The following is a 27,769-nucleotide window of genomic DNA, read 5'->3' as shown; positions in this document are numbered from 1 at the left end:
CTCAGCTGAATGACAGCTGAGCTGAGCCAATCAGAGGCAGCTCTCACTCACACCCCCTTCACACCCACTGCAGGCCTGCCGCGCTGAACTCCGTCTGCCGGGACCAGGTGAGTATATATATTTTTTTTATTTTTACACATTTCTGGATGAATTGCAGGTAAGGGCTTATATATTTAAGCCCTTCCCAAAAATTCATTGTGCGATCGCCAGCAGCCCATTGCTTTCAATGGAGCTGGCTGTATTGCCGACTCCATTGAATTCAATGGGCTAACATCGTTCAGCCGGGACAAGGTGAGTATATATTTTTTTTTACTTTTTACACATTTTAGGATGATTTTCAGGTAAGGGCTTATATTTTTAAGCCCTTCCCGAAAATTCATCCCGCGCTCGCCGGCAGCCCATTGCTTTCAATGGAGCCGGCTGTATTGCTGGCTCCATTAAATTCAATGGTCAGTGCTCGTTTAATCGAGACGAGCACCGCGTGGTGCTTGTCTCGAGTAACGAGCATCTCGAGCACCCTAATATTCGAACGAGCATCAAGCTCGGACGAGTATGCTCGCTCATCTCTAATCTCTTTCCCTCCTCTACACCCTTTTTTATTTATACTTCAATGTGAAAAGTATACTTTCCTGTTATCTAATAAAGAGGCATTTGCCTTGAAATACATTACATTTGATGGACTTAATAAAGATATGTCTTTTCACTACAAGTGTCACGAAAAAGGCTGCATTGGACCCTGAACTTTTCCTCTGGTCTCTAGTGAATCTATATCAAGGAGAATACAACTTGATGGGATATTCCAGTTGTGAAAGAAATTTACAAAAATTCCAGATATGAAATGTGTTTGTACCATTTTTATATACAGTCCCGAGAGCTGAAGTGGAAAAAAAGCTGCCCCTGGTCAATCGTACTGAGCAAACTCAACCTGTAGTGCTACAATGCCTACAGGTCGTATTCAGGGCAACCTGTGAATACACACTTTTGATGTGCCAGGAGAAGGTAATGGTTTATAGAGCTACAGACACAATAAGATTGTTTTGCATTTGTGTTTGTTTGTATTGTTCTTAAGAGTTACTTACGACACATATTTGGTGATCTCCAATGGACAGCTACACCTTGTTGACAACATTTATGAGCATATGCTGCTATACTGGTGCACAGGCATTCACAGTCCCCTCCAAGATTACAATTGCATGTGTCTGTATGGCAGTTCTTAACAAACGATGTTACATCAATCTATTAAAAAAAGGAAAAAGTCTAAATCACAAAAACAAATGTTATTCTTCTGTAATAACATTCATTTATAGGTTTAACATTTCTATTTGGAATAATCTAATTTAGGCTAATAAGAAGGATTTAAAGCAGGTTAGATGTACTTTTCTTAATTTAATATATACTCTTTGTATAAAAAAAATCATGCACATAGAAGGAGCTGTCATTTTGCTAAAAAACTCAACATGCAGCTATATCTAAGGCAGGTATACAAATGATTAGAGTTGTAGCATAATTAGATGAATGGTCTTGTCAACTGAGGCCCTAAAAGTGATTCCAACCTTGGCCTATAAAAAGATTTCTCAGAGTGTAGTGAACCTCTTTTTTCACTTGGTTTCATTGCGCCCATTTCTCATACTGCCTTTGACACCTACCCACCATCACTTCCATTTGCAGTGGTGTTGTGAACAATGAAACTGGACTGCTTCATTGACTAATCCCGGTTCGGGTACGGACGATGGCCGTGTTCGTGTCTGGAGTCCTAAAGGTGAGCGCTTCAATCCTGCCTTTGCTGTTGACCGGCACGCTGCCGATACTGCTGGTGTGATGGTCTAGGGGCCATTGCATGAGACAGTTGGTCACCTCTAGTAGTAAGTAGTACAAGGGACAATAACAGCTCAGTGATATATTCAGGACATTCTGAAGCAAGATGTGCTGCTTTATCTCCAGATTTATCTCCAATAGAACATGTATGGGACCATCTGGGACACGAACTTCGATAGCCTACAGGTTTGCACAATTATAAGGCGCAGTTTCAGTAAATGTGGACTGATATGCTGCAGGATACCATATGGAACCCATATGCTTCTATATTCACGCATCTCACATCTTGCATCTAAGCTAGAGGCAGCCCAACAGGGTACTAGAGTCTCCCTTTAAGTGTTCAGTTTTCTGCAATAAATTTTGTTCTGATATTGTAATCACTTACTTAAAACAATAATATAATCACATAAATAATGTTTCATTCGATTCCGCCAACGCCTTCTAGCTGATTGATGTTTTTAGTTGTCTAAAACAAAATCTGTCTTTGTTGTCCCTAGCAGCCAATTACAATGCAGCCTTCATTTTTATACTGCTGAGGTCAAATGAAATTAGTGTTGTGATTGGTTCCTACGGGCAACAAATATTTTCTTTTAGACAACTTTCATAATAAGAGTGTGGTACCTGGTTATTTTCCATGGCAGGAAAATGAAACATTTAAATTGTGTTTTCAGGAATTTGGATCGCACGTCAGGACTAAACCCGGGAGCATACTCAAAAACATGACCATCCCCTTTAGAGTACCTATTGAGTGCCCCAATGTCCCCACAGTGTCTCATGCATTTACCTCTATAGAGTATGGGCTTGCAGCCTCTTAAATGCTCCCAATGGAGTTTTCAGAAGTAAGCTTTGCATTTTTCCCTTTAGATGATTTTTTTGGCTGAAGTTCAGAAAATTGTATGATGGCAGTAAAAACTGAAAAAAATGCTACTTTACCACCAGAATCAGTTAAAGGAGATGTCCCGAGGCAGCAAGTGGGGTTATACACTTCTGTATGGCCATAATAATGCACTTTGTAATATACATTGTGCATTAATTATGAGCCATACAGAAGTTATAAAAAGTTTTTTACTTACCTGCTCCGTTGCTAGCGTCCTGGTCTCCATGGTGCCGACTAATTTTTGGCCTCCGATGGCCAAATTAGCCGCGCTTGCGCAGTCCGGGTCTTCTGCTGTTCTCTATGGGGCTCCGTGTAGCTCCGTGTAGCTCCGCCCCGTCACGTGCCGATTCCAGCCAATCAGGAGGCTGGAATCGGCAGTGGACCGCACAGAAGAGCTGCGGTCCACGAAGATAGAGGATCCCGGCGGCCATCTTCAGCGGTAAGTATTGAAGTCACCGGACCGCCGGGATTCAGGTAAGCGCTGTGCGGGTGGTTTTTTTAACCCCTGCATCGGGGTTGTCTCGCGCCGAACGGGGGGGGGTTTAAAAAAAAAAAAACCCGTTTCGGCGCGGGACATCTCCTTTAATTTTGAAAGAATGCAATCCAATCTGTATCAAAAACAATCTGAGCAATGAACATGTTTGATGAGGAGGAGAAGACATACATCCAAGTGTAATCAAGACATACATACAAGTCACAGATTGAGGCCTTAGTCAGACGGGCGTTTTTTCACCCGATTTGCGCATGCGCATGCGTCCGTCGATTTTTTTTAAAACCATTGCTTTGCAATGGTATCGGACACATGAGCGCTTTATATGCGCTCGTCCGATAAATTATAGAACAGAAATCGCAGATTGCACCTATCTGCGATCTGCAATTCCTGTTCTATTCTCTATATGCGCTCAATGGGGCCGGCGGCAGCAGCGCCGACCCCATTGAGAACATATAGAAGACAAATCATTCTTCTCTTCCACAGCTGTAACAGCTGTGGCAGAGAAGAACGATGTTTGCCCATTGAATTCAATGGAGCCGGCAATACAGACGGCTCCATTGAAAACAATGGGCTGCTGGCGAGCGCGGGATGAATTGTCGGGAAGGGCTTAAATATATAAGCCCTTCCCTGCAATTCATCCAAAATGTGTTAAAATAAAAAATATATATATACTCACCTTGTCCCGGCAGCCGGAGTTCAGCACGGCAGGCCTGCAGTGGGTGTGAAGGGGGTGTGAGTGAGAGCTGCCTCTGATTGGCTCAGCGCTGAGCCAATCAGGGGCAGGCCTGACTCACACCCACTGCAGGCCGGCCGCGCTGAACTCCGGCTGCCGGGACAAGGGGAGTATATTTTTTTTTTTTATTTTAACACATTTCTGGATGAATTGCAGGGAAGGGCTTATATATTTACGCCCTTCCCGACAATTCATCCCACACTCGCCCGCAGCGCATTGCTTTCAATGGAGCTGGCTGTATTGCCGGCTCCATTGAATGCAATGCGCTGGACAGCTCCGTCCCGTTTCTAATGAAACGCGGCTAGGAGCAGATTTTCGGGCGATTTTCGGGCCCCGGTCACGCGATTTGCGGATGCGCATCCATCATGCAATCCGCAAATCGCGCGAAAAAACGCCCGTCTGACTAAGGCCTGATAACTATAACAAACATATGCTAGCAACTTAGGTGATATTTCAAGAGGTTTTGTTCAAACAATTGTTAAATATTAAATTAGTGCTGAAAAGTGAATGAATAAAAACTCACCACATTACGACACGGAGCAAAAACATCACTGTAGAGAATAGAGCACTCCTTTTTTGCATAAGGAAATTTGTTTTGATGGACTTCACAGGGTCTCATAGTTTCATTATAACTTTTACACTAAAATAAAAATCACATTAATCAATTAATAGGAACGTTATAGATAATAAAAAATACTTACAGGCTTTACACTACTTGCTGCCACTTATTGAACCTAATTTGGCTCAGTACTAGAGATGAGCGAGCATGCTCGTCCGAGCTTGATGCTCGATAGAGCATTAAAATACTCGAAAGTACTTGTCCCTCGAGCGAGCAACATGAGGTCCTCGGGTAAATTTCAGAGGAGGGGGAGAGAGAGAGAGACGAGCATGGGGCACCTTGAAAAATGCTTGAGTCTCCCATTGACTTCAAGGTGGTTCGTTACTCAGACCGAGCATTCGAGCATTACAAAAAGCTCGGCTCGAGTAACGAGCACCCGAGCATTTTGGTGTTACCATACAGTGCGGCATGGGGTCCCGCGGTCGGCGCGCGTCGCTCCGGCGTTGGCTCCAGCAGCCTGGAGCCCTGTGTCGAGGTCATCCCAGCAGCTTGGGTTGGCCAGTGGGCGGCGGCGTGGGCGTGCCCGCCCGTAGGGTGCCGCCCGCACTCCTCTGTGCTTCTTATACAGCAGTGGGTGGAGTTGCCTCCTCCCACTCTCCGCCCCTGGGCGGAACCTTGTGGTTAAAAGACTGGCAGTGAACTGAGCTCATTGCCAGTTATTGGTTCTGCATGCACCTAGCCAGTCTGTCTGCGGTTCTCCTCAGTCAGTCCCTAGTTGTCGGTCAGCTCCCTCTGGTCCCCTGTTATTCAGTCTGTTTTAGTTGGTTCTCTTTGCCTCTAGTCTAGTCTGGCCCAGTCAGCACTAGTTGCTATCCAGCACCCTGCCAGTTTGCCTGTGAGTTCCATCTCCAGCCTTGTCAGTTTAGTTGGTCTGATTCATCTGCCTCCTCTGTCGGCACTCTGTTCCCCCCATTAGGTAGGTTCCTGCTTGTCAGTCGCCAGGTCCCTAGCCAGGGCAGGGACCGCCGTCCAGTTGTCCGCCTGGGGTTAGCCAGGGCCGAGGCAAGTAGGCAGGGACAGTGGGGGTGCGGGAGATCAGGGCACCCCAACTGGCGCTCGGGGGGCAGAGTGCCGTAACATAATAACTGGCCCTTAAAATACTGTTTTTCTTTCATGGCGGCGATCAGCGCCCTCGCAAACCAGCTGCAAGACCTGGTGCCGGTGATCCGGGATTTGTCAGCTCGCATGGTGGCCCAGGAGCAGTGGGCATTGTCACAGGAGCAGAATGCCGTTACCTGTCCCGAACCCAAGTGCCCTCTTCCCGAGGTGTTCTCTGGGGAGAGGAACAAGTTTTTTGTTTTTCAACAGGCGTGTCGCCTGTTTTTTCGGATGCGTCCCCGCTCTTCCGGCTCGGAGGTCCAGAGGGTCGGGCTCATAATGTCCCTGCTGCGGGGCTCTGCCCAGACTTGGGCCTTTTCCATTCCCGAGGGTTCCCCCTCCCTGCATTCGGTGGACTCCTTTTTTCAGGAACTTGGGGGCATCTTCGATGAACCGGACAGAGTGGGGTTGGCGGTTTCTCGGTTGCTGGCGCTGCATCAGGGGTCGCTTTGTGTGGAGGATTATTGCTCCAATTTCAGACGCTATGCGGGTGATACTGCATGGAACGATAGTGCCCTGAAAGACGTTTTTATGCAAGGTCTCTCAGACGCGGTCAAAGAACTGTTGATCTCCCATCCCGTTCTCGGGTCCTTAAAGGAGGCTATGGAGTTAGCAGTGAAGGCAGATAGGAGGCTCAGGGCTGGGAAGCAAGATAGACCGACCCATAGAGTCAGGGAGGTCATTTGTCCTGTTCCCTCCCCGTCCGTACCAGTCTCTGTTCCCGAACCTATGGAACTGGACCCGCTGGACCCCAAGGAGCGACGCCGGATTCGGTTATTACATAATCTCTGTCTCTACTGCGGGAAAGCTGGACATCGGGTGATAACTTGCCCCTGGAGGCCTCAGCGTCCACAGTTTGAATCGGCAGAAAGACTTCCAGTCCTAGGCGACTGCAGGGAGGGTCGCCTAGGACCTCAGGTACGTCCTAGACTTCTGATACCCTGCCAGGTTAGATTCCGGAACTTCTCCCGCCTAGGGCAGGCGTTTATTGATTCCGGAGCAGCTGCTAACCTGATAAGCATGCGTCTCGTTGAGCCCCTGAGGGCTGAATTTGTGGCGCTGAAGACGCCAATTCGTTTTGCTAGCATTGATGCTACTCCTCTTGCTTCGGGCTTGGTTCGATGGAGGACCCCAGTGTTACAACTCATGGTGGGGGGTCGCCATTCGGAAGGTCTATCATTCCTGGTGATGGAGAAAATGTTGGTAGACATGGTACTAGGGATGCCGTGGCTGGCGTTGCACAACCCCCAATTCGATTGGGCCACTGGGGAGCTAACCCAGTGGGGGCCGTCCTGCCATAGCCATCGCGCTCCCCCTCCCCCCTGCTCAGTTGAACAGAAGGGGTACCGGTCCTCTGGAAATCGCAAAAGGAGGGGTCGCACGGGGTGCCATAAGTCTTTGTCGAAACCTGTTGTCTCTTCGGTGATGCCCACCTCCGGTCCCCCGCCGCCCACCCTGGTCTGTGATGAAGTTGAACACAAGGCCCAGGAGGTCCTGGATTCTTGCCGGGGTCCAGGAACCGTACAATATTTGGGGGCCCGGAAGAGTTTTTTGGAGTATGATAGCTCAGATGACAGTGATTTTAAAGTTAGAGATGCCTCAGATTTTGAAGGCAGCGTCATTGGTAGCGAGGATGGGTCAAAAGACAGTGGCGAATGGTTGGTACAGCGTTTTCACAGCCTTTGCCTGGATAAGCCTGGTCGAGTTTCCGGGGGCCCGGAGGTCCCCCGTCAGAGGGGGGGTAATGTTACCATACAGTGCGGCATGGGGTCCCGCGGTCGGCGCGCGTCGCTCCGGCGTTGGCTCCAGCAGCCTGGAGCCCTGTGTCGAGGTCATCCCAGCAGCTTGGGTTGGCCAGTGGGCGGCGGCGTGGGCGTGCCCGCCCGTAGGGTGCCGCCCGCACTCCTCTGTGCTTCTTATACAGCAGTGGGTGGAGTTGCCTCCTCCCACTCTCCGCCCCTGGGCGGAACCTTGTGGTTAAAAGACTGGCAGTGAACTGAGCTCATTGCCAGTTATTGGTTCTGCATGCACCTAGCCAGTCTGTCTGCGGTTCTCCTCAGTCAGTCCCTAGTTGTCGGTCAGCTCCCTCTGGTCCCCTGTTATTCAGTCTGTTTTAGTTGGTTCTCTTTGCCTCTAGTCTAGTCTGGCCCAGTCAGCACTAGTTGCTATCCAGCACCCTGCCAGTTTGCCTGTGAGTTCCATCTCCAGCCTTGTCAGTTTAGTTGGTCTGATTCATCTGCCTCCTCTGTCGGCACTCTGTTCCCCCCATTAGGTAGGTTCCTGCTTGTCAGTCGCCAGGTCCCTAGCCAGGGCAGGGACCGCCGTCCAGTTGTCCGCCTGGGGTTAGCCAGGGCCGAGGCAAGTAGGCAGGGACAGTGGGGGTGCGGGAGATCAGGGCACCCCAACTGGCGCTCGGGGGGCAGAGTGCCGTAACATTTGGTGCTCGCTCATCTCTACTCAGTACCTTTGGCAGTCACGTGAAAATATCCCTTGTCGTATTGGAGGTTAGGTTTTTTGCTGTTTAGAATCATTCTATTCTTGCTATATGAAATCCACTCTCTACAAGCAGAGCTGCAGTATAGTGAAAGGATCCTCCTGCACGGGATGACTTGTCGTGCACAGAACGCCTGACAGTTGTCCCAGTGATGATCATTCCTGAGTGCTTTTACATCTATGTGAAAGTAGCCTACATCACATATTATTTTTTAAACTTTTTTCTTTCTTTTATAATTAATTGTAAACTAATTTCAATAATTATGTAGGGTAGATATTAAAGAGGTTGTGCAGCTTTTAACTGCACAAATAAACAAATTAATAAATGGTGATATTTCTTAAAGGGGTTGTCCATGTTTAAACTATTGATAACTTACTCGCAGATTAAGCCATGAATAGTATATTGTCATGTGTTTCCCGCCTGGGACCTCCGCTGAACAGCTGTTCACCAGGCTGCTGCGCCCCTGCATGATTTCTGTAGGAAGCACACAGTTCCATTCCTACAGCAGTAATAAGTATATGCGGTCACACTCCAAAGACCAATGGATTCTTAGATGTGATAATGCTAGATATACCGTATATTCCGGCGTATAAGGCGACGGGGCGTATAAGACGACCCCCCAACTGTCACCTTATACGCCGGGAGTACAGCGGAGCAAACAAAAAAAAAATCATTACTCACCTCCCCCGGCGTTCTGCGGCGCTGCTGCAGGCTGTCGCTCCCTCCTGGTCCCCGGCAGAGCATTGCTTTCTGGACGTGGGGCTTGAAATCCCCGCCTCCAGAAAGCTAATACTGTGATTAGCTAACACACGTCGTCAGCCAATCACAGCCATTCAATGACATCATTGAAAGCTGTGATTGGCTAAAACACACGTGCCTTCAGCCAATCACAGCCATTCAATGACATCATTAAATGGCTGTGATTATCTAACACGTGCGCCTTCAGCCAATCACAGCCATTCAATGATGTCATTGAATGGCTGTGATTGGCTGATGGCGTGTGTTAGCCAATCACAGTATTAGCTTTCTGGAGGTGGGGATTTCAAACCCCGCATTCAGAAAGCAATGCTCTGCCGGGGACCAGGAGGGAGCGACAGCCTGCAGCAGCGCCGCAGAACACCGGAGGAGGTGAGTAATGATTTTTTTTTTTTTTGACACTTTCTTTTTTTGTATTACCAGCGTATAAGACGACCCCCGACTTCAGAGCAGATTTTTGGGGGTTCAAAAGTCGTCTTATACGCCGGTATATACGGTAGATATATATCTTGGATACAGGAAAAATTGGACTCACCTTGTGTGGGGCGCCCATCTAAATGTCAGGCTCCTACACCACTTGTCCAGATGGGCCATCAACAGGAAACTGCTACACACCTGATCCCTGTACTGTTCCATACGTTCAGGGAGAGTATTGTCTGAATAGCCCAAGGTACAAGACCTTGGTCATAAAACATGAAATAAAATAAATTCTAAAAACAATTCCTGCACTGCAATGGGTACAGTTATTAGTAATATACAAAATTGATCAAGATAGAATTACACAACGCATTTTGGAGGTCAGTGCCTCCTTTATCAAGTGAAAATAAATGGATTCATAACTGTATGTACAAGTCCTGCGGAAAAAAAAAAGCTTCATCCAGCATCTTTCTGGGGATTTTGTACAAGGCTGACTGGAATATTTGAGGAGACCCACTGGACATTGTGGTCTCCTCTCAAGTAAGTGAATCTGTCTTTACCCTAAGCACAGCTATTGGTACCCATTACAGTGCCAGAATTGTTTTTATCATTTATGTGATTCCTAACAGCAGTGGACCGGTTTGGTATTACAGGCAAAGTCCATTTCAATGGGAATTTTGCATTTAATAGCAAGCCAGGCCATTGCCGTAGAAAGGGAGGTCTTTGCTTCAAGTATACATCAGCTCTGTGCATAAGCGCACTGATCCAAAGAATAGCTGATTGGCGACGATTCCTGGGCGGTGCATCCCTGCCAATCCACTATTGATGACCTAGTTTAAACCTGGACAACCCCTTTAAGAAATATTGTCATTCTAAATTTCTTATTTGTACATTTTCCTTAACAATATTTAAGTATGAGATGTTGAAAAGTGAAGATGGTTGTATATACACATTTAGATACATAATGAGAAAATGAACAATTGCAGTAGGGTTTTAAAAGACATGGAATTCAATATTAGTAAATAACATATGACAAGAGAATTGTTAAACTATACGACAGGACATTAAAGGGGTTGTCTCGTGAAAGCAAGTGGGGTTAAGCACTTCTGTATGGCCATATTAATGCACTTTGTAATATACATCGTGCATTAAATATGAGCCATACAGAAGTTATTCACTTACCTGCTCCGTTGCTGGCGTCCCCGTTGCCATGGCTCCGTCTAACTTCGGTGTCTTCTTGCTTTTTTAGACGCGCTTGCGCAGATCTATCTTCTCCATTCGGCTTGGCTCGGCATCACCGGCATTTTGGCTCCGCCCCCTTGTACGCATCATCGCGAAGCTCCGCCCCGTCACATGTGCCGATTCCAGCCTCTGATTGGCTGGAATCGGCACATGTGACGGGGGCGGAGCTTCGCGATGACGCATACAAGGGGGCGGAGCCAAAATGCCGGTGATGCCGAGCCAAGCCGAATGGAGAAGATAGATCTGCGCAAGCGCGTCTAAAAAAGCAAGAAGACACCGAAGTTAGACGGAGCCATGGCAACGGGGACGCCAGCAACGGAGCAGGTAAGTGAATAACTTCTGTATAGCTCATATTTAATGCACGATGTACATTACAAAGTGCATTAATATGGCCATGCAGAAGTGCTTAACCCCACTTGCTTTCGCGAGACAACCCCTTTATGTGTTAATAACAGCCATTGTCATACCTGGCCAATTGTCCAGCTGTCTCCAAACACCTGAGCGTTTCTCACTTCCATGTTATTAGATGTAGTTAGATCATTTGATGTGTACTTGTCAAAATTTCCACATAGACCTGACAGTTTGCCCTTAAAACAGATAACATTTTACTCAATTTTGTAAAAAGACAGGAACCATGAAAAGTTATGCTATTTTCTGGCAGAAAAAAGTCACAAATTTAGCTGCATACCGTAGAGATATTATCAATGCAATGCTTATAGGGGAACCTATAGCCAAACTATGACAGCACCCTAAGAACCATACGGTCCATGCAGCTCCATAGTATGCACTCTCAGGCAGGGGCGTAACTAAAGGCTCAGGGGCCCTGATGCAGAAGGTGAGCATCCCCCCCCCCCCCCCCCCCCCCTCTATCTGTGTCTTTACCCGTACCCATACCTAAACCATGCTGCACTGAGACATAACTTGAAGCTTCTGGGCCCCAATGCAAAACCTGTAACAGGGCACCCAACTATAATCCTTTATTCATAGTACTGGGCTCCCTATATGGAGAAAAGAGGCCTTATGGGTCTCCTAAGGCTCCTGGGCCCGGGTGCAACCGCATCTCCTGCACCCTCTATAGTTACACCCCTGCTCTCAGGAGATACTGTGGGCTGCCATGTAGCTCCGCCATGTGCAAGAGGCTTAAGGATCATTTATAATATTAATATATAATCTTTGTTCTAAGGCTATATATATCAATAACTTACTTTCCACCGAGGTCCCACTTTGACATGAATTGTTGTTTTCTTATCCCAAAGAATTGTAATATCTAATTCTGGAAAGTGAACGACTGTATAGAACCCGGCCTTCCAGTGTTGGTATCTATAAGGGCCATGTTGTAATCTAAACTGCTTCTAAACAAGAAGGACAAGGAATGAATGGACATTTGTAAGGTATCTGGTATACATACATGGAAAGACATGACAAAAAGTATCATTCTGACCTGCTTCTCTGATGCATCAGAAAAATAAATCTCTCTGCCGCCCACAGAAATGATGAGGTTTTTAGAGCAAATGATGTCATTATCAAAGCACTTCTTATTCTGGGCAATGATGGACACGTTTGAATTGTCAGTGCTCTGTAATAAAAAAAAAGAGAATGCCATATATTAATATGTACTGTTTTATTGCCTCTCATCATTACTTCTCTCTGGCAGGGACAAAGCAGCCAAACATCTGTTTTTTTCACCCTTTTTGTGCATTGGCGCTTACATAGTTTTGGTTCGCATGTGTCAATACATTGAAGACAACATAAAACATTGACCTGGATGAAATATTGCAGTTTATACATAATCATTTTATGTCTTTCTGTGATATGATCATTTAATTGTACTGTCCAATTACAATGGCTAGAAGTTAGAGAAAATGCCTACATTCTTCGGGTAACATATGCTTTGCTCTGTTTTTTTGTTAGCATCACATTCTATGTAATCTAGACTGGGTAACTCCTTCAAAATGCCTCAGTTGTCCAGTCTCTTCTGCACCCAGAAAGTTATAGGTTTCGACACATAACAAAAATATGCTAGTGAGAATATGACCTAAAATTGTCATTAGTTTGACTCTGTTTGTCAAAATGTCTTCAAACTCCTAATCAATGTCTAATATGACAGAATATCATACAGACTAGGTATAACATTGTATGTGTAACCCAGTTTAGTATTCAGACCTTCATAAGTGAATAAGACATTATACGTTAAAGGGTCACTCCGGTGAAAACACATTTTTCCATCCTTGCCCCCCCTCGCCTGATTGCCTGTCACACTCTGGAGGTCTCCTTTGTGTATTGCCACCACTTCCATGCAGTGCAGCTCCCTGTCTGATGCTTATCAGTCACCATCTTGATGGTAACATTTTTCTTATTTAACTTTTCACATCTTCCCATGATGCATTAACACAACAATAGCTAGAGGCTATACCATTGTTGCCTGCTGGGTGGGCAGTTTAATTATCATTATCTTCTATATTCACATAAATAATCTACAGACCATAAGTACACAGTCAGGAGGATGAGCTGTGATCTCCTCTATTATAACTGTGTGACAGGAGCTGTGTGATCATCATCAGTAACTGTGATGGGAATGCCTATGTCCCTCTCTACACAGTATCTGTGGTAGGGTCCATGTAATAGCATTACACAGACTGAGAAACTGACTATTTAGACAGCATAACCCCAAATAAATCGGAGCTAGTCAGAATTGAGATCACATGATCATCTGAGAAAAATATGCTAGGAGGTTCAGATAGAAAGGAATAACTAACCAAGGTAACACTAGATCACTTATTTATCCGGAGGAGGGATAGCATTAGCTACATAATGAATTTTTTTTTAAATCACAGGCCTTTTAATAAGACTCAATCCACCCTGTAAAGACCTTGTTGAAAGATAAAGAATGGCACAGATTTTTTGACATTCGTTCCAGTTTCTATTTAGGAAGCAGATTATACATTACATCCACTTTGTTTATAATGCCTACCCTGTCCAATATCAGTATCTTATTTCAGCCAGGCTTCCTGAAGACTCCCTACCCAGCCTAGTACATAAGTACATAATATCATTTACCACAACCATGTGATAATGTGAGACATTTCATAAACCAGTACTTCTGGTTCAAAATTTTGAAAAATTTTCCAGTGAGCAGATAACTGTAAAAAAGAAAAAAAAACAATATTCACCTTTTAGGTGTCCTGTTGCCCCAATCACTGCCAGCCTGGTGCCAGAAACACCTACAGCGGTGATATCCCATTCATCATTCATGTGACCACTGCAGCCAATCACTGGCCTCGGAAGTCATTTGTACATGAATGAGATGTGAAACAGGTTAGTGATTGGCTGCAGCGGTCATGTGACTGTTGGATGGCACATGACTACTGCTGAAGCTTCTAGGACTACAGTGTAACTGTAGCTACAGTACTAGAGTCGTTGGGACATTTAAAAAGTGATTACTGTTTTTTATCTCTTTTATACAGTTATCTGCTTTCTGGCAAATGATCCACCAACCCTCTAAAGAAATCATTTTATACTTACATGGGTAATAGTATTCATTTCATATGCAATTAGAATTTGCGGAAAGATCACATAGCCTTGGACCTAGTGGACAGCAAGCTGCCTACCTTGTAGACTGTAGCTTGCTTTAATAATTTTGCCATTTACACATCCTATATTATTTGAAGCATTATTATTAGAGATGAGCGAACGTACTCGTTTAGGGCAATTACTCCATCGAGCATCGCTTTTTTCGAGTAACAGTGTGCAGGGCTTTAATTCCCAGAGGCAATGTGTTTTTACGGCCTTGGGGATTAAAACTAGAGATGAGCGAACATACTCGTTTAGCGCGATTTCGCAATCGAGCATCACTTTTTTCGAGTAACTGACTACTCGGGCGAAAAGATTCGGGGGGCGCCGGGGGAGTTCGCTCTCTCTCTTCCCCCCTCCCACTCCCCCGCGCAGAGCCCCGAGCTCACCCCCGGCGCCCCCCGAATCTTTTCGCCCAATTAGGCAGTTAGTCGAAAAAAGCGATGCTCGATCGAGTAATTGCTCTAAACGAGTACATTTGCTCATCTCTAATTATTATGGATTAAAACTTGTTTCACACGGGAATATTTAGTACCCTACCAGCACCATTTCACATGGCCGGATACTAATAATATAGGGATCGTGTTTATAATATCCGTGAAAAGAATGAAGATCTGAAGAATGTTGTAAATGGTAACTTGAAAGCCTCAAAATGACAACGAGAGCCGCAATAACTAGAAGAAAACCATGACATTTCTAATCAGGTGAAATTGCATAGCCTATAATGATGAACTATTACTTTCCAGCTGCATGAAATGACCACCATTGTTTGCAGCTTTTTCTTCAGAAAAAATGCATAAAATTATTTCAGACAAGTTGACCATTGTATTCTTTGTTCGGCCGATCTTGTTTATCTAACGGATTTGGCATTTCCTTGGATTACATTTCAGCAATCCTGTTCTAATTAAAAATGCCTCTGATTTTCCCAAGATTACTCTTTGAATATGTGCAAGTATCTGTTTCCTAATGTTATCAGTCCTTCACAGTGGGGATCTTAAAGTCAAGGAGCATCAGGGATAGATAAATTGGGCATATCTGGTTATTTACCAACAGATAAATCATTAGAAATCTAATATGAAATCTAATGTTTTCCATAAAACAAACTTAAAGCGTACTTGACTTTTTAGAAAGTCTCAAAATAAGCTGCCATGTGTGCATGAGATATAACATTATTTCTGGCCATTATATGACTCATATCCTGCATTTATCACCATATCCCCCCACCCCGCAAAGAGTTTATGTCTGGTTCTCAGTTCTCTCAAGAGGAGCATGCTGTCATGATGTTTTCTATATACTGTACACAGAGAAACCTGGAGATTCTGCACCGTAATTCTCTGCAGCACACAAACACATAATATCACAAGAAGTAGTGTAATGTGATTTCAGAAGCTAAAAACTGTAAACAGTCACTTACTGCAAACATGTTTCTGTGTGTCTTTGCTTATTTCCTCCTCCACTTTCCTCTCAAAGGGTATGTAGCGGAAAATGTTGTGGAATGTCCACAATGGACATTCTGCACCAAATTCTTTATCACAACCATGATGGAAAACCTGTCAAAATCTACGCTATAGGTGCGGATCTTGACTCGTTTTTTTTGTGGATCCACAGCAGATTTCACCCTTTCAAAAACCGCATCAATGTCCACAATTGTGGTGCAGATTTTGACAAATCTTTTATATCAGGTGGGGATGCAGAATTTGGTGCGGAATGTCCAAATCAACGGGCAGGATAACTCACCCCTTCCCCCCACTTCCTGTTCTGCCATCTCCAGTAACAGAGAGGACATAACCTGAGAGCAAGAAGTAGACAACAAGTAAGAGAGACCCCTAGTGGCCAGCACTTTATAGGGATTTTTCAGCACAAAAACATAATTTTAAGCAGTTAAGTTCATTGCACTTTTGCTCGTTATCACTTTGGCTATCATATAAACAAAAATTGTTTGAAAAGTTAGTTACAATTTCAAGAAAGGTATCTGAGAGTAAATCTGAGCTGCAGCTTTAAAAGCAGGACTCTAATAAGGTGAGGTTAACACCAATATTGTGTCCTTTTTCAAATAAAGGCATGTAAACCAGTGGCTCTGTTCACCTAAAGTCCAAACTATCAACAGGCCAGTAGCAGTTAGGAGAGATCTGCTTTGAAGTGGATCCTAATGGATCATGTTAGTCCCCGTCGACTTCCAAGTTTCTATGAGGTTGCCACATTCTCTACTGACAGCAAAAAAAAGTACTGCAAACCACTCTATCCTTGACACCAACAATGGAAACCCCAAAGAATAGTGACTTCTGGCATTGTTAAGGCGACAATTGTCTACTTTGGTCTAGGGCAGAATACCTAAGAACGAGAGCAATCAGATCAAACCATACTAGGACTTTGTACTCAATTGAAGGATTTCCAAAGTCTTAAGGGGTTATGTATACCATTGCACTCTTTTTTAATCAATCTTTTCGGAAACTAAGACTTTTTGTAATTGGTTTTCATTAGAGATGAGCGAACGTGTTCGGCTCCGCCCCTTTTCACCCGAGCACCGAACTTTGCGAGCAATTCCGTGCTCGGGCGAAAAAAGTTCGGGGGTCGCCGTGGCAGCGCGGGGGGGTGCGGCGGGGAGTGGGGGGGAGAGGGAGAGAGAGAGGGCTCCCCCCTGTTCCCCGCTGCTGCCGCCCGCGCCGCCGCACCTCCCCCCGCCGCCCGGCGCCGGCCGAATACTTACGCGCGGACACTGAAGTCCTCGGATAAGCCGGTGTCTGGGTGCGTAAGTGTTCGTTAAGAACACGTTCGCTCATCTCTAGTTTTCATTAAAATTTTTGATTGTTTGAATTCTATCTTTGTATTGTTTTCCACTGCAAACTGAAGGACTGAAATTTAGCAAATTCTGTCAGTCAGAGTAAACTAATGGGTTGTTTCTCAGATCCTCCCCTAACCTGTATCCCTGTTGTGAATGTACATTTACTAACTATCCCCTGAGATATTACAGAGAGCTGTATGACCATGTTGGGAGATAGTAGAGGAGATCAGGAGAGCTGAGAAAGCTACTAATACAGAAGGCTGTAATTCACTACAGGTGAATTTTCTATTCTTATCAGCAGTAAGGGTGAACGGAGCAGCAGCTACTCAGAGATGAGATGGAGGGAGATAAAGCTTTGTAATATTGAACGGAAATGATTATGCTACACAGCTTCTGAAAGAGAAGAGGGTAGGGGGAGCTGAGCTTATGCATGTTCATGAGAAAGTTCAGTGCTGGGAATGCCCCAAGCCAGAAATATGAATGCCTGCAAACCAAGTATGATGATTTCTAAATACAAGAGAAGGAAAACTCAATACAAAAACAAATTTCATTTGTGTGAATGATCTCTAAAAAATGAAACATATAATCAAGTAAGTTTTCTATGGATCAGTTTCAGCATAAATCCACATTAGAATGGGAAAAAAAGAGCGATCTGAACAACTTTGACTGAAGCCTGGTCATTGGTACTAAATTAAGAAATAGAAAAGGGGTGGAGCAAACCCGGTGTGTATGAGGGTCCAGAGCCCGTTAGGATGTCCGGGATCAGAAGCCTCAAGGAGCTGAAGAAAAAAAAAGTTTAGATTTGTATGAAAATGTATTTCACTAGGAGGTGCTACCGACCGGATAAGTCACCAACTGGTGGACAAAATGAAGCAAATGGAGAAACAATACTGATAGCCCGAAGCCACTCTGAAACGAATCTCAACAGGCAGTAGGATAAGATATCCAACTTCTCTTTTTATTGTGTCGAATAAAACCAGCAGATATTCGTTTCGGGGTGGACCCCTTCATCAGTCAAGCTGGCTTAGACATAACTCTTGGGGCTGGGGAATAAACCCAAAAGCTCTGGTGTTACCAGAAGGTGCTGTGAGCCTACCAGGGAACATCAGAACAGAGGACAGATCAGCTTTTGATGAATATTTATCTGATAGGAAAAGGAGAAACATGACAGCTGGAAATGAGCACTATAACAAGTGGTCATGGACTTTTCCTTTTATATCGCAGTAATACAGCTGTTTTCTGGCAGTATCTTATGCTCCCATCAACAATGTTTTCTAGTCCAGTGGAGCAGAACGCCACGCTAAAGCAGGGAAGCAGCTTGGTGGTATTGATAAATGATTAAGTATGTGTTTGCTCACTGCCAAATTGTAACTGGCAAAGCTTGTTGGGACTGGCATGCGTAACCTGGCATATTACATGAATAGATAGAGGAACAATTCTTCCATTTTACAAGACTTGGCTCAAGGATATCAACTACAAGGTGCACTACTGATTAACAAATAGTGCAGTAGGTGGTATTGTGCTGGTATTCACCATAGGAAACATTGTAAATATACACAAAATGACCATTAAAGACTGATTATTTTCTGGAAATTGCATACTTTATTTTTCCTAGTAAGCATTAAGTTTTTTCAGAATCAATCCGGAAATGCAATTCGCATGCCAACCCATCAGCGTTCCGCAATGTACTACAAAGCCAGTGTTCTTCACTGAGACCTAGATACCTATACAACTTTTTTTTTATCCATGTTGTATATCTGCTTGTGCTCACCTGTCTTATCTGTAGCTGGATAAATACATACTTATTGACAATTCAAAGTATAGATATTTTGGTTTGAAAGATTGCAAGGTAACATGGGGCTTTCAAGTGCTCCCCTTTAAAAGTAGTCAATCACAGACAAAATTCAGTTCAATCTGTTTAAAAAAAAGGTTTTCCAGGATTACAACATTGATGGTTAGTTCTTAGTATAGGCTATGAATATCAGGCTAGTGGTGGCTCAACTCTCCGTACACCAACCAATCAGCTGTTTGAGAGGGGCTAAGGAGCTTGGGTGAGTGCTGCGGCCTCTTCCTTGTTTAAATTACTCTGTACACCTGCACACCATAGTGGCTGTGCTGAGTATTGCAGGAGTGTCACACCCTTTCCTATTGGCACCTTCGCTTTTATCTCCTTTTAATTGCTTTTCCCAACTGTGTGGTGGCACAGCGCAACAGCATCACCACAGACTCCTTACAGTCAGCATGTTCCTTGGTCTATGCTGACATCTGTAATTCTCCTTGTAGCTGGCAGCCAAGAAGACTGACAGCAAGCTACAGCAACATAGCTCAGTTAGCTCAGTGGTGCTACCAAGTATCGCGGCTCACCGTCCAGATGACCTTCATCATAAAGGCATTATATGAACAGGATAACATAATCTACATGCAGGTACAAGAAGAAACAAATTACTGAGCAGTCTCTCAAATAATGATTTATTCCATTTAAAGTAACAGGAAAACATTTTTATAGGATACATTCTTAGTCATGTTCTGTAAGGGATAGCATAAGCCCCCCCTGACACCCGTATTTTACAACAATATCCTAGAAAACAATCAGGAAGGCATCTTAGCAGCTAATGCCTGAATCCCACTGAACCACTTAGCAGAGGCAACAGCTACCAGGAAAGCCACCTTATCGAAAGAAAACACGGCGGTAAGAATGCATGCTGAGTGGAATATCTCCATGCAGAACATCTGTAATCAAGTTATGGACTTCCTTCCAGAAAGGGTTAATTCCTTTGCAGGATCAGAAAATGTGTAAAAGACATCCTATATCAAGTTAAGATCACCAGCATTTAGGGGAAATGGTTCTGCTAAAGCTTATTGGAGAGTTTAGGTGTATGATACCAACCTATTGTTAGTTTGTATTTTGTAGATGGTACAAATTGAAGTTTTTGATGTCTTGTCCCAAATCTTTCAATACTCAGAAGGAATATGCTGGCCAAGGGCAGATTCCTATTTGTCTATATATCTGCTTAATGGGAGAGTCATAAGTGGGAGAAATAAAAATTTTGATAGATTGTGGATTAGAGGCCATTAGTTGATGCCTTCACATGGGAAAGACTCTCAAACGTAGAACGAGAAGATACTTTAGTAGATCCAAAACAAGATTGAATAAAGTGTCTGATTTGAACATAAAGGAACTGCTCTTCATCTCAGATATCGAGCAACTTATATGTAAGATCAAAAGAGCAACTCTTGAGTGGAGAAATCAACCACATGTTCCAAATGAAAGAGACCCATCAATGACCATACTTGCACTATTTAGGAAGTTAGACTATTAGGAACAGAAGATTTGAGAGGAAATTAAACCATAGGAGAATGTTCCGAGATTAGTGGGAAACATGGTTTAGAGATAAGAGTAATTTTGGAATGCAGCATGGAGTCTGGGATATGTGACCTTGCCATAAAGGAGTTGAATAAAGGATACAATTGAGGAAGGAGTTCTGACTGGAAAGTCTTATATTACAGATATGTAAGTTCATCAGGGCCAGGGGACCAACCATTAGGTAGAGACTTGATGGAATTAACTATTTCTTCTTCAGAAATAGGGGCATTTTAATAATCAATGGCTTCATTTGAAAGGAGAAGCAGATTACAATTGGCTAAATAATCCCATAAACATAATTTACAGGCTATTGGATTATATATAAAGCATAGAATAATAATACTAAAAAAAAATTGGAGCTATCTTTTGGGTAATATTCCAAGTGACCCAAATGATCTTTTAAAGCCTTCAGAAACTGAGGGTATTTTGCAAGGTCCTAGCTACCGCAGTAGGATATAGACTTGGTTGTCATATTCAAAAAGGTGTTGCTTTGACTAAAGAAGATGTTACACTTTATGCTATAAGTGATATCCTTCAGCTGAGCTCTAGCTGTGATCAGCCTGTGCAGGATGGTGATATAGGTGTGCTGGACCAATTTAGATTCTAAATTATGAATGAGTGCAGATACTTTGTGTGCTTTAAGAGCACCATCCTACTTTAAATAAGAGCCAACAACAATGTGCAGTCCTCTCAGGGCAGAATCGTGAGCTTCCCATAGCATGGACAAGGGTGACACAGATCCCTTATTCTCCCTAAATAAATAACTGATTTGACCTCTAATATTCTCTCATGAGGGAGGGTGTTTAATTGAGGTCTTATTCAAGCAACAATCACAGGCCTTGTTGGGTGGTAAGGAAGAGGAAAAAAAGATCACTACAGGGGCAACCATGAGAAGGGCTTTATGTTCATATAACAGAGGAGACAGAAGATCAAAGTGTTCCCCCAAAAAATCTATCTGTGTATGGGTGTTATGGGGTAGGGAAAGACATAACCCAGATGACTGACTCTCCAAAGGTCATGTAGGGAATATGAATGTAATAGCTGATGAAAGTCAGAGGAAAAACATGTCTGACTCTGAGATGAGGGTCTATCTGAAAGGGGCAGTTTTTCAAAAATATCAGAAAAGAGGATGTAAAATCTCTGCCCATGAGCCATTCAGCTGGAGGAAATTCACAAAGGCACCTGAAAACTCTATGAAATGATTTGCTACAGAGATAGTGAAGTTTGAACATGTAGGGTACCCTCAAGAATGATATATCGGCCTTGTGGATCAGTTTAAGAGAAGATGAAATGTATGTAACATGATCGAGAGATTAATATAGCTACACCAACATTTTTACAATCCTGAGTAGTTGAGAAGATGAGGAGCAAATGCTTCTGGGCACAATGAAAGGTGGCAGTCAAGTAGCATGAATTACACTTTATAATTTTTTCTGGGGCTCTCTGCATGGATCCAGAAAACATCTTCATTGTGATGAATTGACTGCAACTTGTGGCCCTCTAAAAATGCTAATTAAGCAAAACATTCTCCCTGTTTGTTTCTTCGCTCACATCACAACCCAGAAAGGTGCCAGCACTCATGACATGTCTACTACTGTCATTCATGTCTTTGACTCTTTAACCATTTGAAGTCTTGCTTCATTTCTGCACCTATTCTCTACTATTCAGATACCCACAGACTATTCTTCTTGGTTGCTGCCCCCTCAGTATGAGTTGCTATTCTGTCTCAACAGTTGGACAGGAATAAGTACCATTCTTGTGGATTCTTTGTCAAAACTCCCGACTGAGGCCTTAAAGTGGTTCTACGCTTGGCATATAAAAAGGCTCTCAGAGGCTATTTGTGTGTACTGGACCTATTTTGCTGCTTATGTAGAGCTTATTGTCCACTAAACATGCTTCTACAATGCAATCAAAGAGAATTTGCCCAGTTAACAGAGTTTGAGAGGGGGCACATTATTGAAATGCGAGAAGGTCATATTGACAAATTGCCCACCACCTGGGCATTTCTGACCAGACTGTTAGGAGGTGTTGGGACCAGTGGATGCATGAGGGCATGCACACATGCAACTGGGGTCAGGATGTTCTTGGCAGATCACCAGTAGAGAGGATTGTCCAACTAGCACAAGCAGCTCCAACTGTTTCATTGTTCACCACCCAGAGACAGATGGCAGCATTGTTACAGGCGCATGTGTCTTTCGGAACCATTTCTAGGCACTTAGCTGAAGGACATTTGGTCACATGGTGCCCACTATGTGTACTGCCTTTGACACCCATCCACCATTGCCTTCATTTGTAGTGGTGTCGTAAATGACAAAATTGGACTGTTACGGTGTGAAACCAAATGGTCTTCAGCAACAAATCCAGGTTTAATTTTTTGGCACTGACAACAGCCATGTTCGTGTCTGGAGACCTAGGGGTAAGCACCTCAATCCTGCCTTTGCTGTGGAGCGGCACACTGCCACCACTACTGGTGTGATAGTCTTTTGGGCCATCGCATACGATGGCCCCCAGACCATTATCTCTAGTAGAGATACAAGGGATAATGACAGCTCAGTGTTATGTTCAGGACATGCTGCAGCCACATGTGTTCCTCTCATGGCAGGACTTCCAAGAGGCATTTTCCAGTAGGATGCTGCTGCCTTCAAGTGTTCAGTTTTCCACAATAAATTATCATTTTGCTCTGATATGGTAATCACTTACTTATATCAACCTTGCAATCACACATATAACGTTTCATTTGATTCTGACAACTCCTTCTAGGTGTTTGATATTTTTTTACATTGTGTGTACATATTGCCCACATTTATCAAAAGTAGAAGTTAAGTATGTCACTTTTTATTTGTGACTTATTTAGAAAGCCACATTTTATAAATGTGGCTAAATCCTGGCCAAGCAGCAAGCCTTGCCCACTTTACACTCCACTTTTACAAACTGGTGCGCATAGTGTAACTGACTCTAAATTCTGGGAGCATTGTACTCGGTATTAATGGAGTTTTTGTGGTTGAAACCTATGGTGATACTGTGTCTGGCACTTATGGTGTCATTTTGCGATCTGTCACTTATGGGGTCATTGTGGCTGGTATTTGTAGGGGCACTGTAAATTAACTATGGCTGGCACATCTGAACAGTGACTGACTCTCATAAGGCTGTCTCTTGTAAGGGACAGTAGCTCTCATATCTCCTGAAATTTGCATATACTGAAGCATAGCAATAGGTTATATATGCATCGGTTGCCAACTGCAGATACCCTTTACCATATATGATTTGCTGTTGCCTCTAGGCTTCTTCCTGTCCCCTTTAGATAACATATAGTTACTGGCATATAGTCATATAGTCATCTATCTCCCTAACCCACAGAATGACTCTGACCCATCAGACCCACAGTTAAGCTCCAAGTAAATGAAACTTTTTGCTTTCTACTGACCAGTGACATCTCTGCAATTAAAACGTGGTAGCTGGAAGTTGGATAAAAGTAACAACAAGAGTAAATTGGTTTTCGGGTGAGAAACAGAATTAAGACAGAATCCAATAAAGAAAAAGTCAACATCGGCATGGCATTCCACTCAGTTCATCACAAATCTAAAGTCGGTGGCCAGCTTAAAGTTTCAAGCTCAAACAGAGGAAATCACATTACAAAAGCGGCACTCATCGGCTACCCAAAATGCAGTTTTCTTTATTCCATGGGAAGTGACAGACATGCAAGAGGACAGCGGTTTTGCATGACATCACACTTCCTAAAGCTTTAAGTATGATAGAGTATATATTAAAGGGTAGGGGTAAAATTCCAGTGCACTGCTTGATTGTATTATATTTATAGTATATCATATATGGTATCCCAAATGCAGTAATTTTATGTAAACATTTACAATTATTTCAAATATTTATTTTCTAGTATATTGAAAGAGTCTCACAGTTTTCTCCAATCTGATGTGTGCGCGAGAACACAGGACCACTATCAGTTTCTTAATTACTAATTAGTTTCAGCTCAAAGTACAATCCTTCATCAATAGCTAAATGCAGTTCACCAGACATGAACAAATTAGCCTTTGTAAGTCACTCTGTTTCATTTAAGAGTCAGAACCGAAAGGCCAGAAGCCCAAGCAAGTTCTGCAGCACCTGTCCTTTACACAATAAGTCTAGTTTTAATATGACAAAACCCGCCCAGGCCTGGTTTTCATCACCAGCATCACAATATTCAACAGATGAGAAGGCTGCAGGCAGATTGCCATAGTAGCTGATTGGATTTCTCCTGGCTTTAACCATGAACTTTAGAACTCATAATATTCCTCAAGGCTTCTTTCACCATAGCACAGAATTAAAATAACACTGGCTACAGACATTCTATGGCAATAACATATATAGTTACGCTCAAAGCTGCGCACGTTAGGCATGCTGTTAAAGAAGTTTTTTAGATATTAATAGTGATGAGCGAGCATACTCACTAAGGGCAATTGCTCGAGCGAGCATTGCCCTTAGAGAGTACCTGCCTGTTCGAGAGAAAAGGTTCGGGTGCCGGCGGTGGGCAGGGAGCTGCGAGGAGGAACAGAGGGGAGATCTCCCTCTCTCCCCCCAGCTCCCCCCTGCTGACTGCCGCAACTCACCGCTCCCCCGCGCCGGCACCCGAACCTTTTCTCTCGAGCAGGCAGGTACTCGCTAAGGGCAATGCTCGCTCGAGCAATTGCCCTTAGCGAGTATGCTCGCTCATCTCTAGATATTAATTATCATACTTTTTTGGATAAAAGATCTAAAAGCTTTATAAGAATGAAAATATGATCATATATGATCATCTTTAGAGTAAACATATTGCACAAATTGCAGCCACAAAATGGTCTGTTTTCTAGACTTAAAGGGGTTGTCTCGCGAAAGCAAGTGGGGTTAAGTACTTCTGTATGGCCATATTAATGCACTTTGTAATATACATCGTGCATTAAGCAACGGAGCAGGTAAGTGAATAACTTCTGTATGGCTCATATTTAATGCACGATGTATATTACAAAGTGCATTAATATGGCCATACAGAAGTACTTAACCCCACTTGCGTTCGCGAGACAACCCCTTTAAGGCTGCTTTCGCATCAGTGCTTGGGGATACCCCTTTTCTGCTCCATTCGGGGAGCAGGAAAGGGGAATCCCCTGGCTGAACAGGTTTGTCTTATGAAAGAACTAAACAGTGCAAATGGACCCCATTGACTATTCAGTTTCCGATCAGCTGCCTGGCATTTTGTACTGGATCTGTGATGGAACGTTCGAAGAGAGGTTCCAGCACGGATGTGAACCCCCGCCTTAAGAGGGACAGAATTTCTTAAATTCCATACAAATCAAACTAGATTTCTTGCAAACTATTTGAATAACACTATCTAGTTGAATTGCTATAATGAGCTTCTTGATTGATGCTACAAAAGATGCAGTATATTTAGTGACCTAAGGTTCAAAGATGCAAGTTTTGCTACAGATCACAAATGGTCAAACATGGAAGCAGCTGAGGGAATGCTGAGTGAATGATTTTTTGACATAGTCCATCTGTAGCCCAGGTTCTGTCAAATGTCTTCAATGACATTCAAGTACAGTACATCCTCAAGGAGACTGTTTTGCCTTTTGGCCCACACAAATACATAAATGACAATGCAGTACTAAGAACATTACAATGTCCCATGTATCATTCATCTACTTTACAGTACATTAAAAAGGCAATATGGCCTCATCTCTGCACAGGTGAAAGTAATTCTGTATGATATGGCTTTACTCATTGGACATTACTGGGATTATAATGGAACAATCACATAAAATATATCATAGTTTAGAGCCTCGTGTGGTGTAGAGTGTTAAGGCAGCAGGAATGCAGTTCTAAGCTCTTGCTCACGACCTGAAGGTTGTGAGTTCAATCCCGGCGTGGTTCAGGTAGCCGGCTCAAGGTTGACTCAGCTTTCCATCTTTACAAGGTCAGTAAAATGAGTACCCAGCTTGGTGGGGCGTGATAAATATATAAATTAATAACCTGTAAGCACTGCGGAATAAGTTGGCACTATACAAATAACAAGAATTTATAAAACAAAATTATTATTGTAGAGTATATCGTATAATAATATATTGCACCATAGTTTCACTAGCCACTGAGTAGTCATCTCATTATCAGCACAGGCAGGATTATATGCGATGGTCAAGGCTCATCTCTTCTCTTTCCCTGTATAATAACTGAGCACAGTTCATAGAGCATGACCACAACACTATCCAATAGAAGTGAACAGTGTCTAGACTACAGTTTCCTTTGTTATATGTGGCTTCTGTAGAGAATATGATTAATGGTGTTAAAGGGGTTGTGCAAATATGTGCAACCCCTCTCAGAATTTGGGAGAATCAGCTGATCACATAGAGTTCCCATTTTCAGCACCCATAGCAAACAAATGATTTTGCCGGAGTAAACAGTGGCCAGCCAAATATTTTCCCTTCAGCAGCCACTGCTGGGGAGAGTAGCCTTACAGTACAGCCAGTCATGTGGACAGCACAAGTTCCACCAGAATGGGAGGAATTAACTGTGCAGCTCTCAGTTCTGAGTCATAGAGGGGAATCCTGAGCAGTGAACCCCTCTCTATAATGTACGGCATATCAACAAGGCTTATGTTGTTGGCACAACTCCTTTGAAAGCACCTCTGGTAAGATGGCTGCTAATTTAATTGTGTATAGAAAATATAGTACAGTGGTGCCTTGGGTTAAGATTAAAGATGAGCGAACACCAAAATGTTCGGGTTCGCGTTATTCGAAACGAACTTCCCGCGATGTTCGGGTGTTCGTTTCGAATAACGAACCCCATTGAAGTCAATGGGCGACCGGAACATTTTTGTATTTCGCCGATGAATTCATGAATGGGTGTGAGTGAGGGCTGGCCTCTGATTGGTCAGGCTGTGACCATTCAGAGGCATCTTATTCAGCAGGCGGGGATTTTAAATCCCCGGCTGCTGAATACTACTCACAGCTGTTCAGAGCAGTTCAGGAGAACTGCAGCCTGCCACGCTGAACTCCGTCTGTCGGCACCAGGTGAGTATATATATATTTTTTATTTTTACACATTTCTGGATGAATTGCAGGAAAGGGCTTATATATTTAACCCCTTTCTGACAATTCATCCCGCGATCGCCGGCAGCCCATTGCATTCAGTGGAGTCGGCTGTATTGCCGGTTCCATTGAATTCAATGGGCAAACATCGTTCTTCTCTGTCACAGCTGTTACAGCTGTGGCAGAGAAGAAGGATTTGTCTTCTATATGTTCTCAATGGGGTTGGCGCTGCTGCCGCCGGCCCCATTGAGTGCATATAGAAATGATTTCTCAGGGAAGAAAGTTAAAGTAACCCGAACATCCGAACATCGTGTGGTGTTCGTTACGAATAACGAACATCCCGAACACCCTAATATTCGCCCGAGCATCAAGCTCGGACGAGTACGTTCGCTCATCTCTAGTTAAGATTTTAATTTTTTCCCAGACGGAGCTCTTAACCCAAAACACTCGTAAGTCAAAT

At 43.6% G+C, this 27,769-nt stretch overlaps 1 protein-coding gene across 1 annotated transcript in view; it reads right to left on the bottom strand.

The window, feature by feature from the left end:
• OTOGL (otogelin like) overlaps positions 1-27,769 on the bottom strand; it is a 205,614-nt gene that overhangs the window by 105,383 nt on the left and 72,462 nt on the right. The window contains exons 28-32 of the mRNA XM_066589295.1: positions 11,986-12,120; positions 11,750-11,896; positions 11,012-11,131; positions 4,442-4,558; positions 1,080-1,236 (exon numbers count right to left, since the gene is read on the bottom strand). Coding sequence (XP_066445392.1) covers positions 1,080-1,236; positions 4,442-4,558; positions 11,012-11,131; positions 11,750-11,896; positions 11,986-12,120 — 676 coding nt within the window. The remainder of the gene's footprint in view (positions 1-1,079; positions 1,237-4,441; positions 4,559-11,011; positions 11,132-11,749; positions 11,897-11,985; positions 12,121-27,769) is intronic.

Source organism: Eleutherodactylus coqui, chromosome 2 (genome assembly GCF_035609145.1).
Source record: "Eleutherodactylus coqui strain aEleCoq1 chromosome 2, aEleCoq1.hap1, whole genome shotgun sequence".
NCBI classification, from domain to species: Eukaryota; Metazoa; Chordata; class Amphibia; order Anura; family Eleutherodactylidae; genus Eleutherodactylus; species Eleutherodactylus coqui.
Note: the sequence above shows the minus strand (reverse complement) of the source record. Positions and strands in the feature narration are given on the sequence as shown.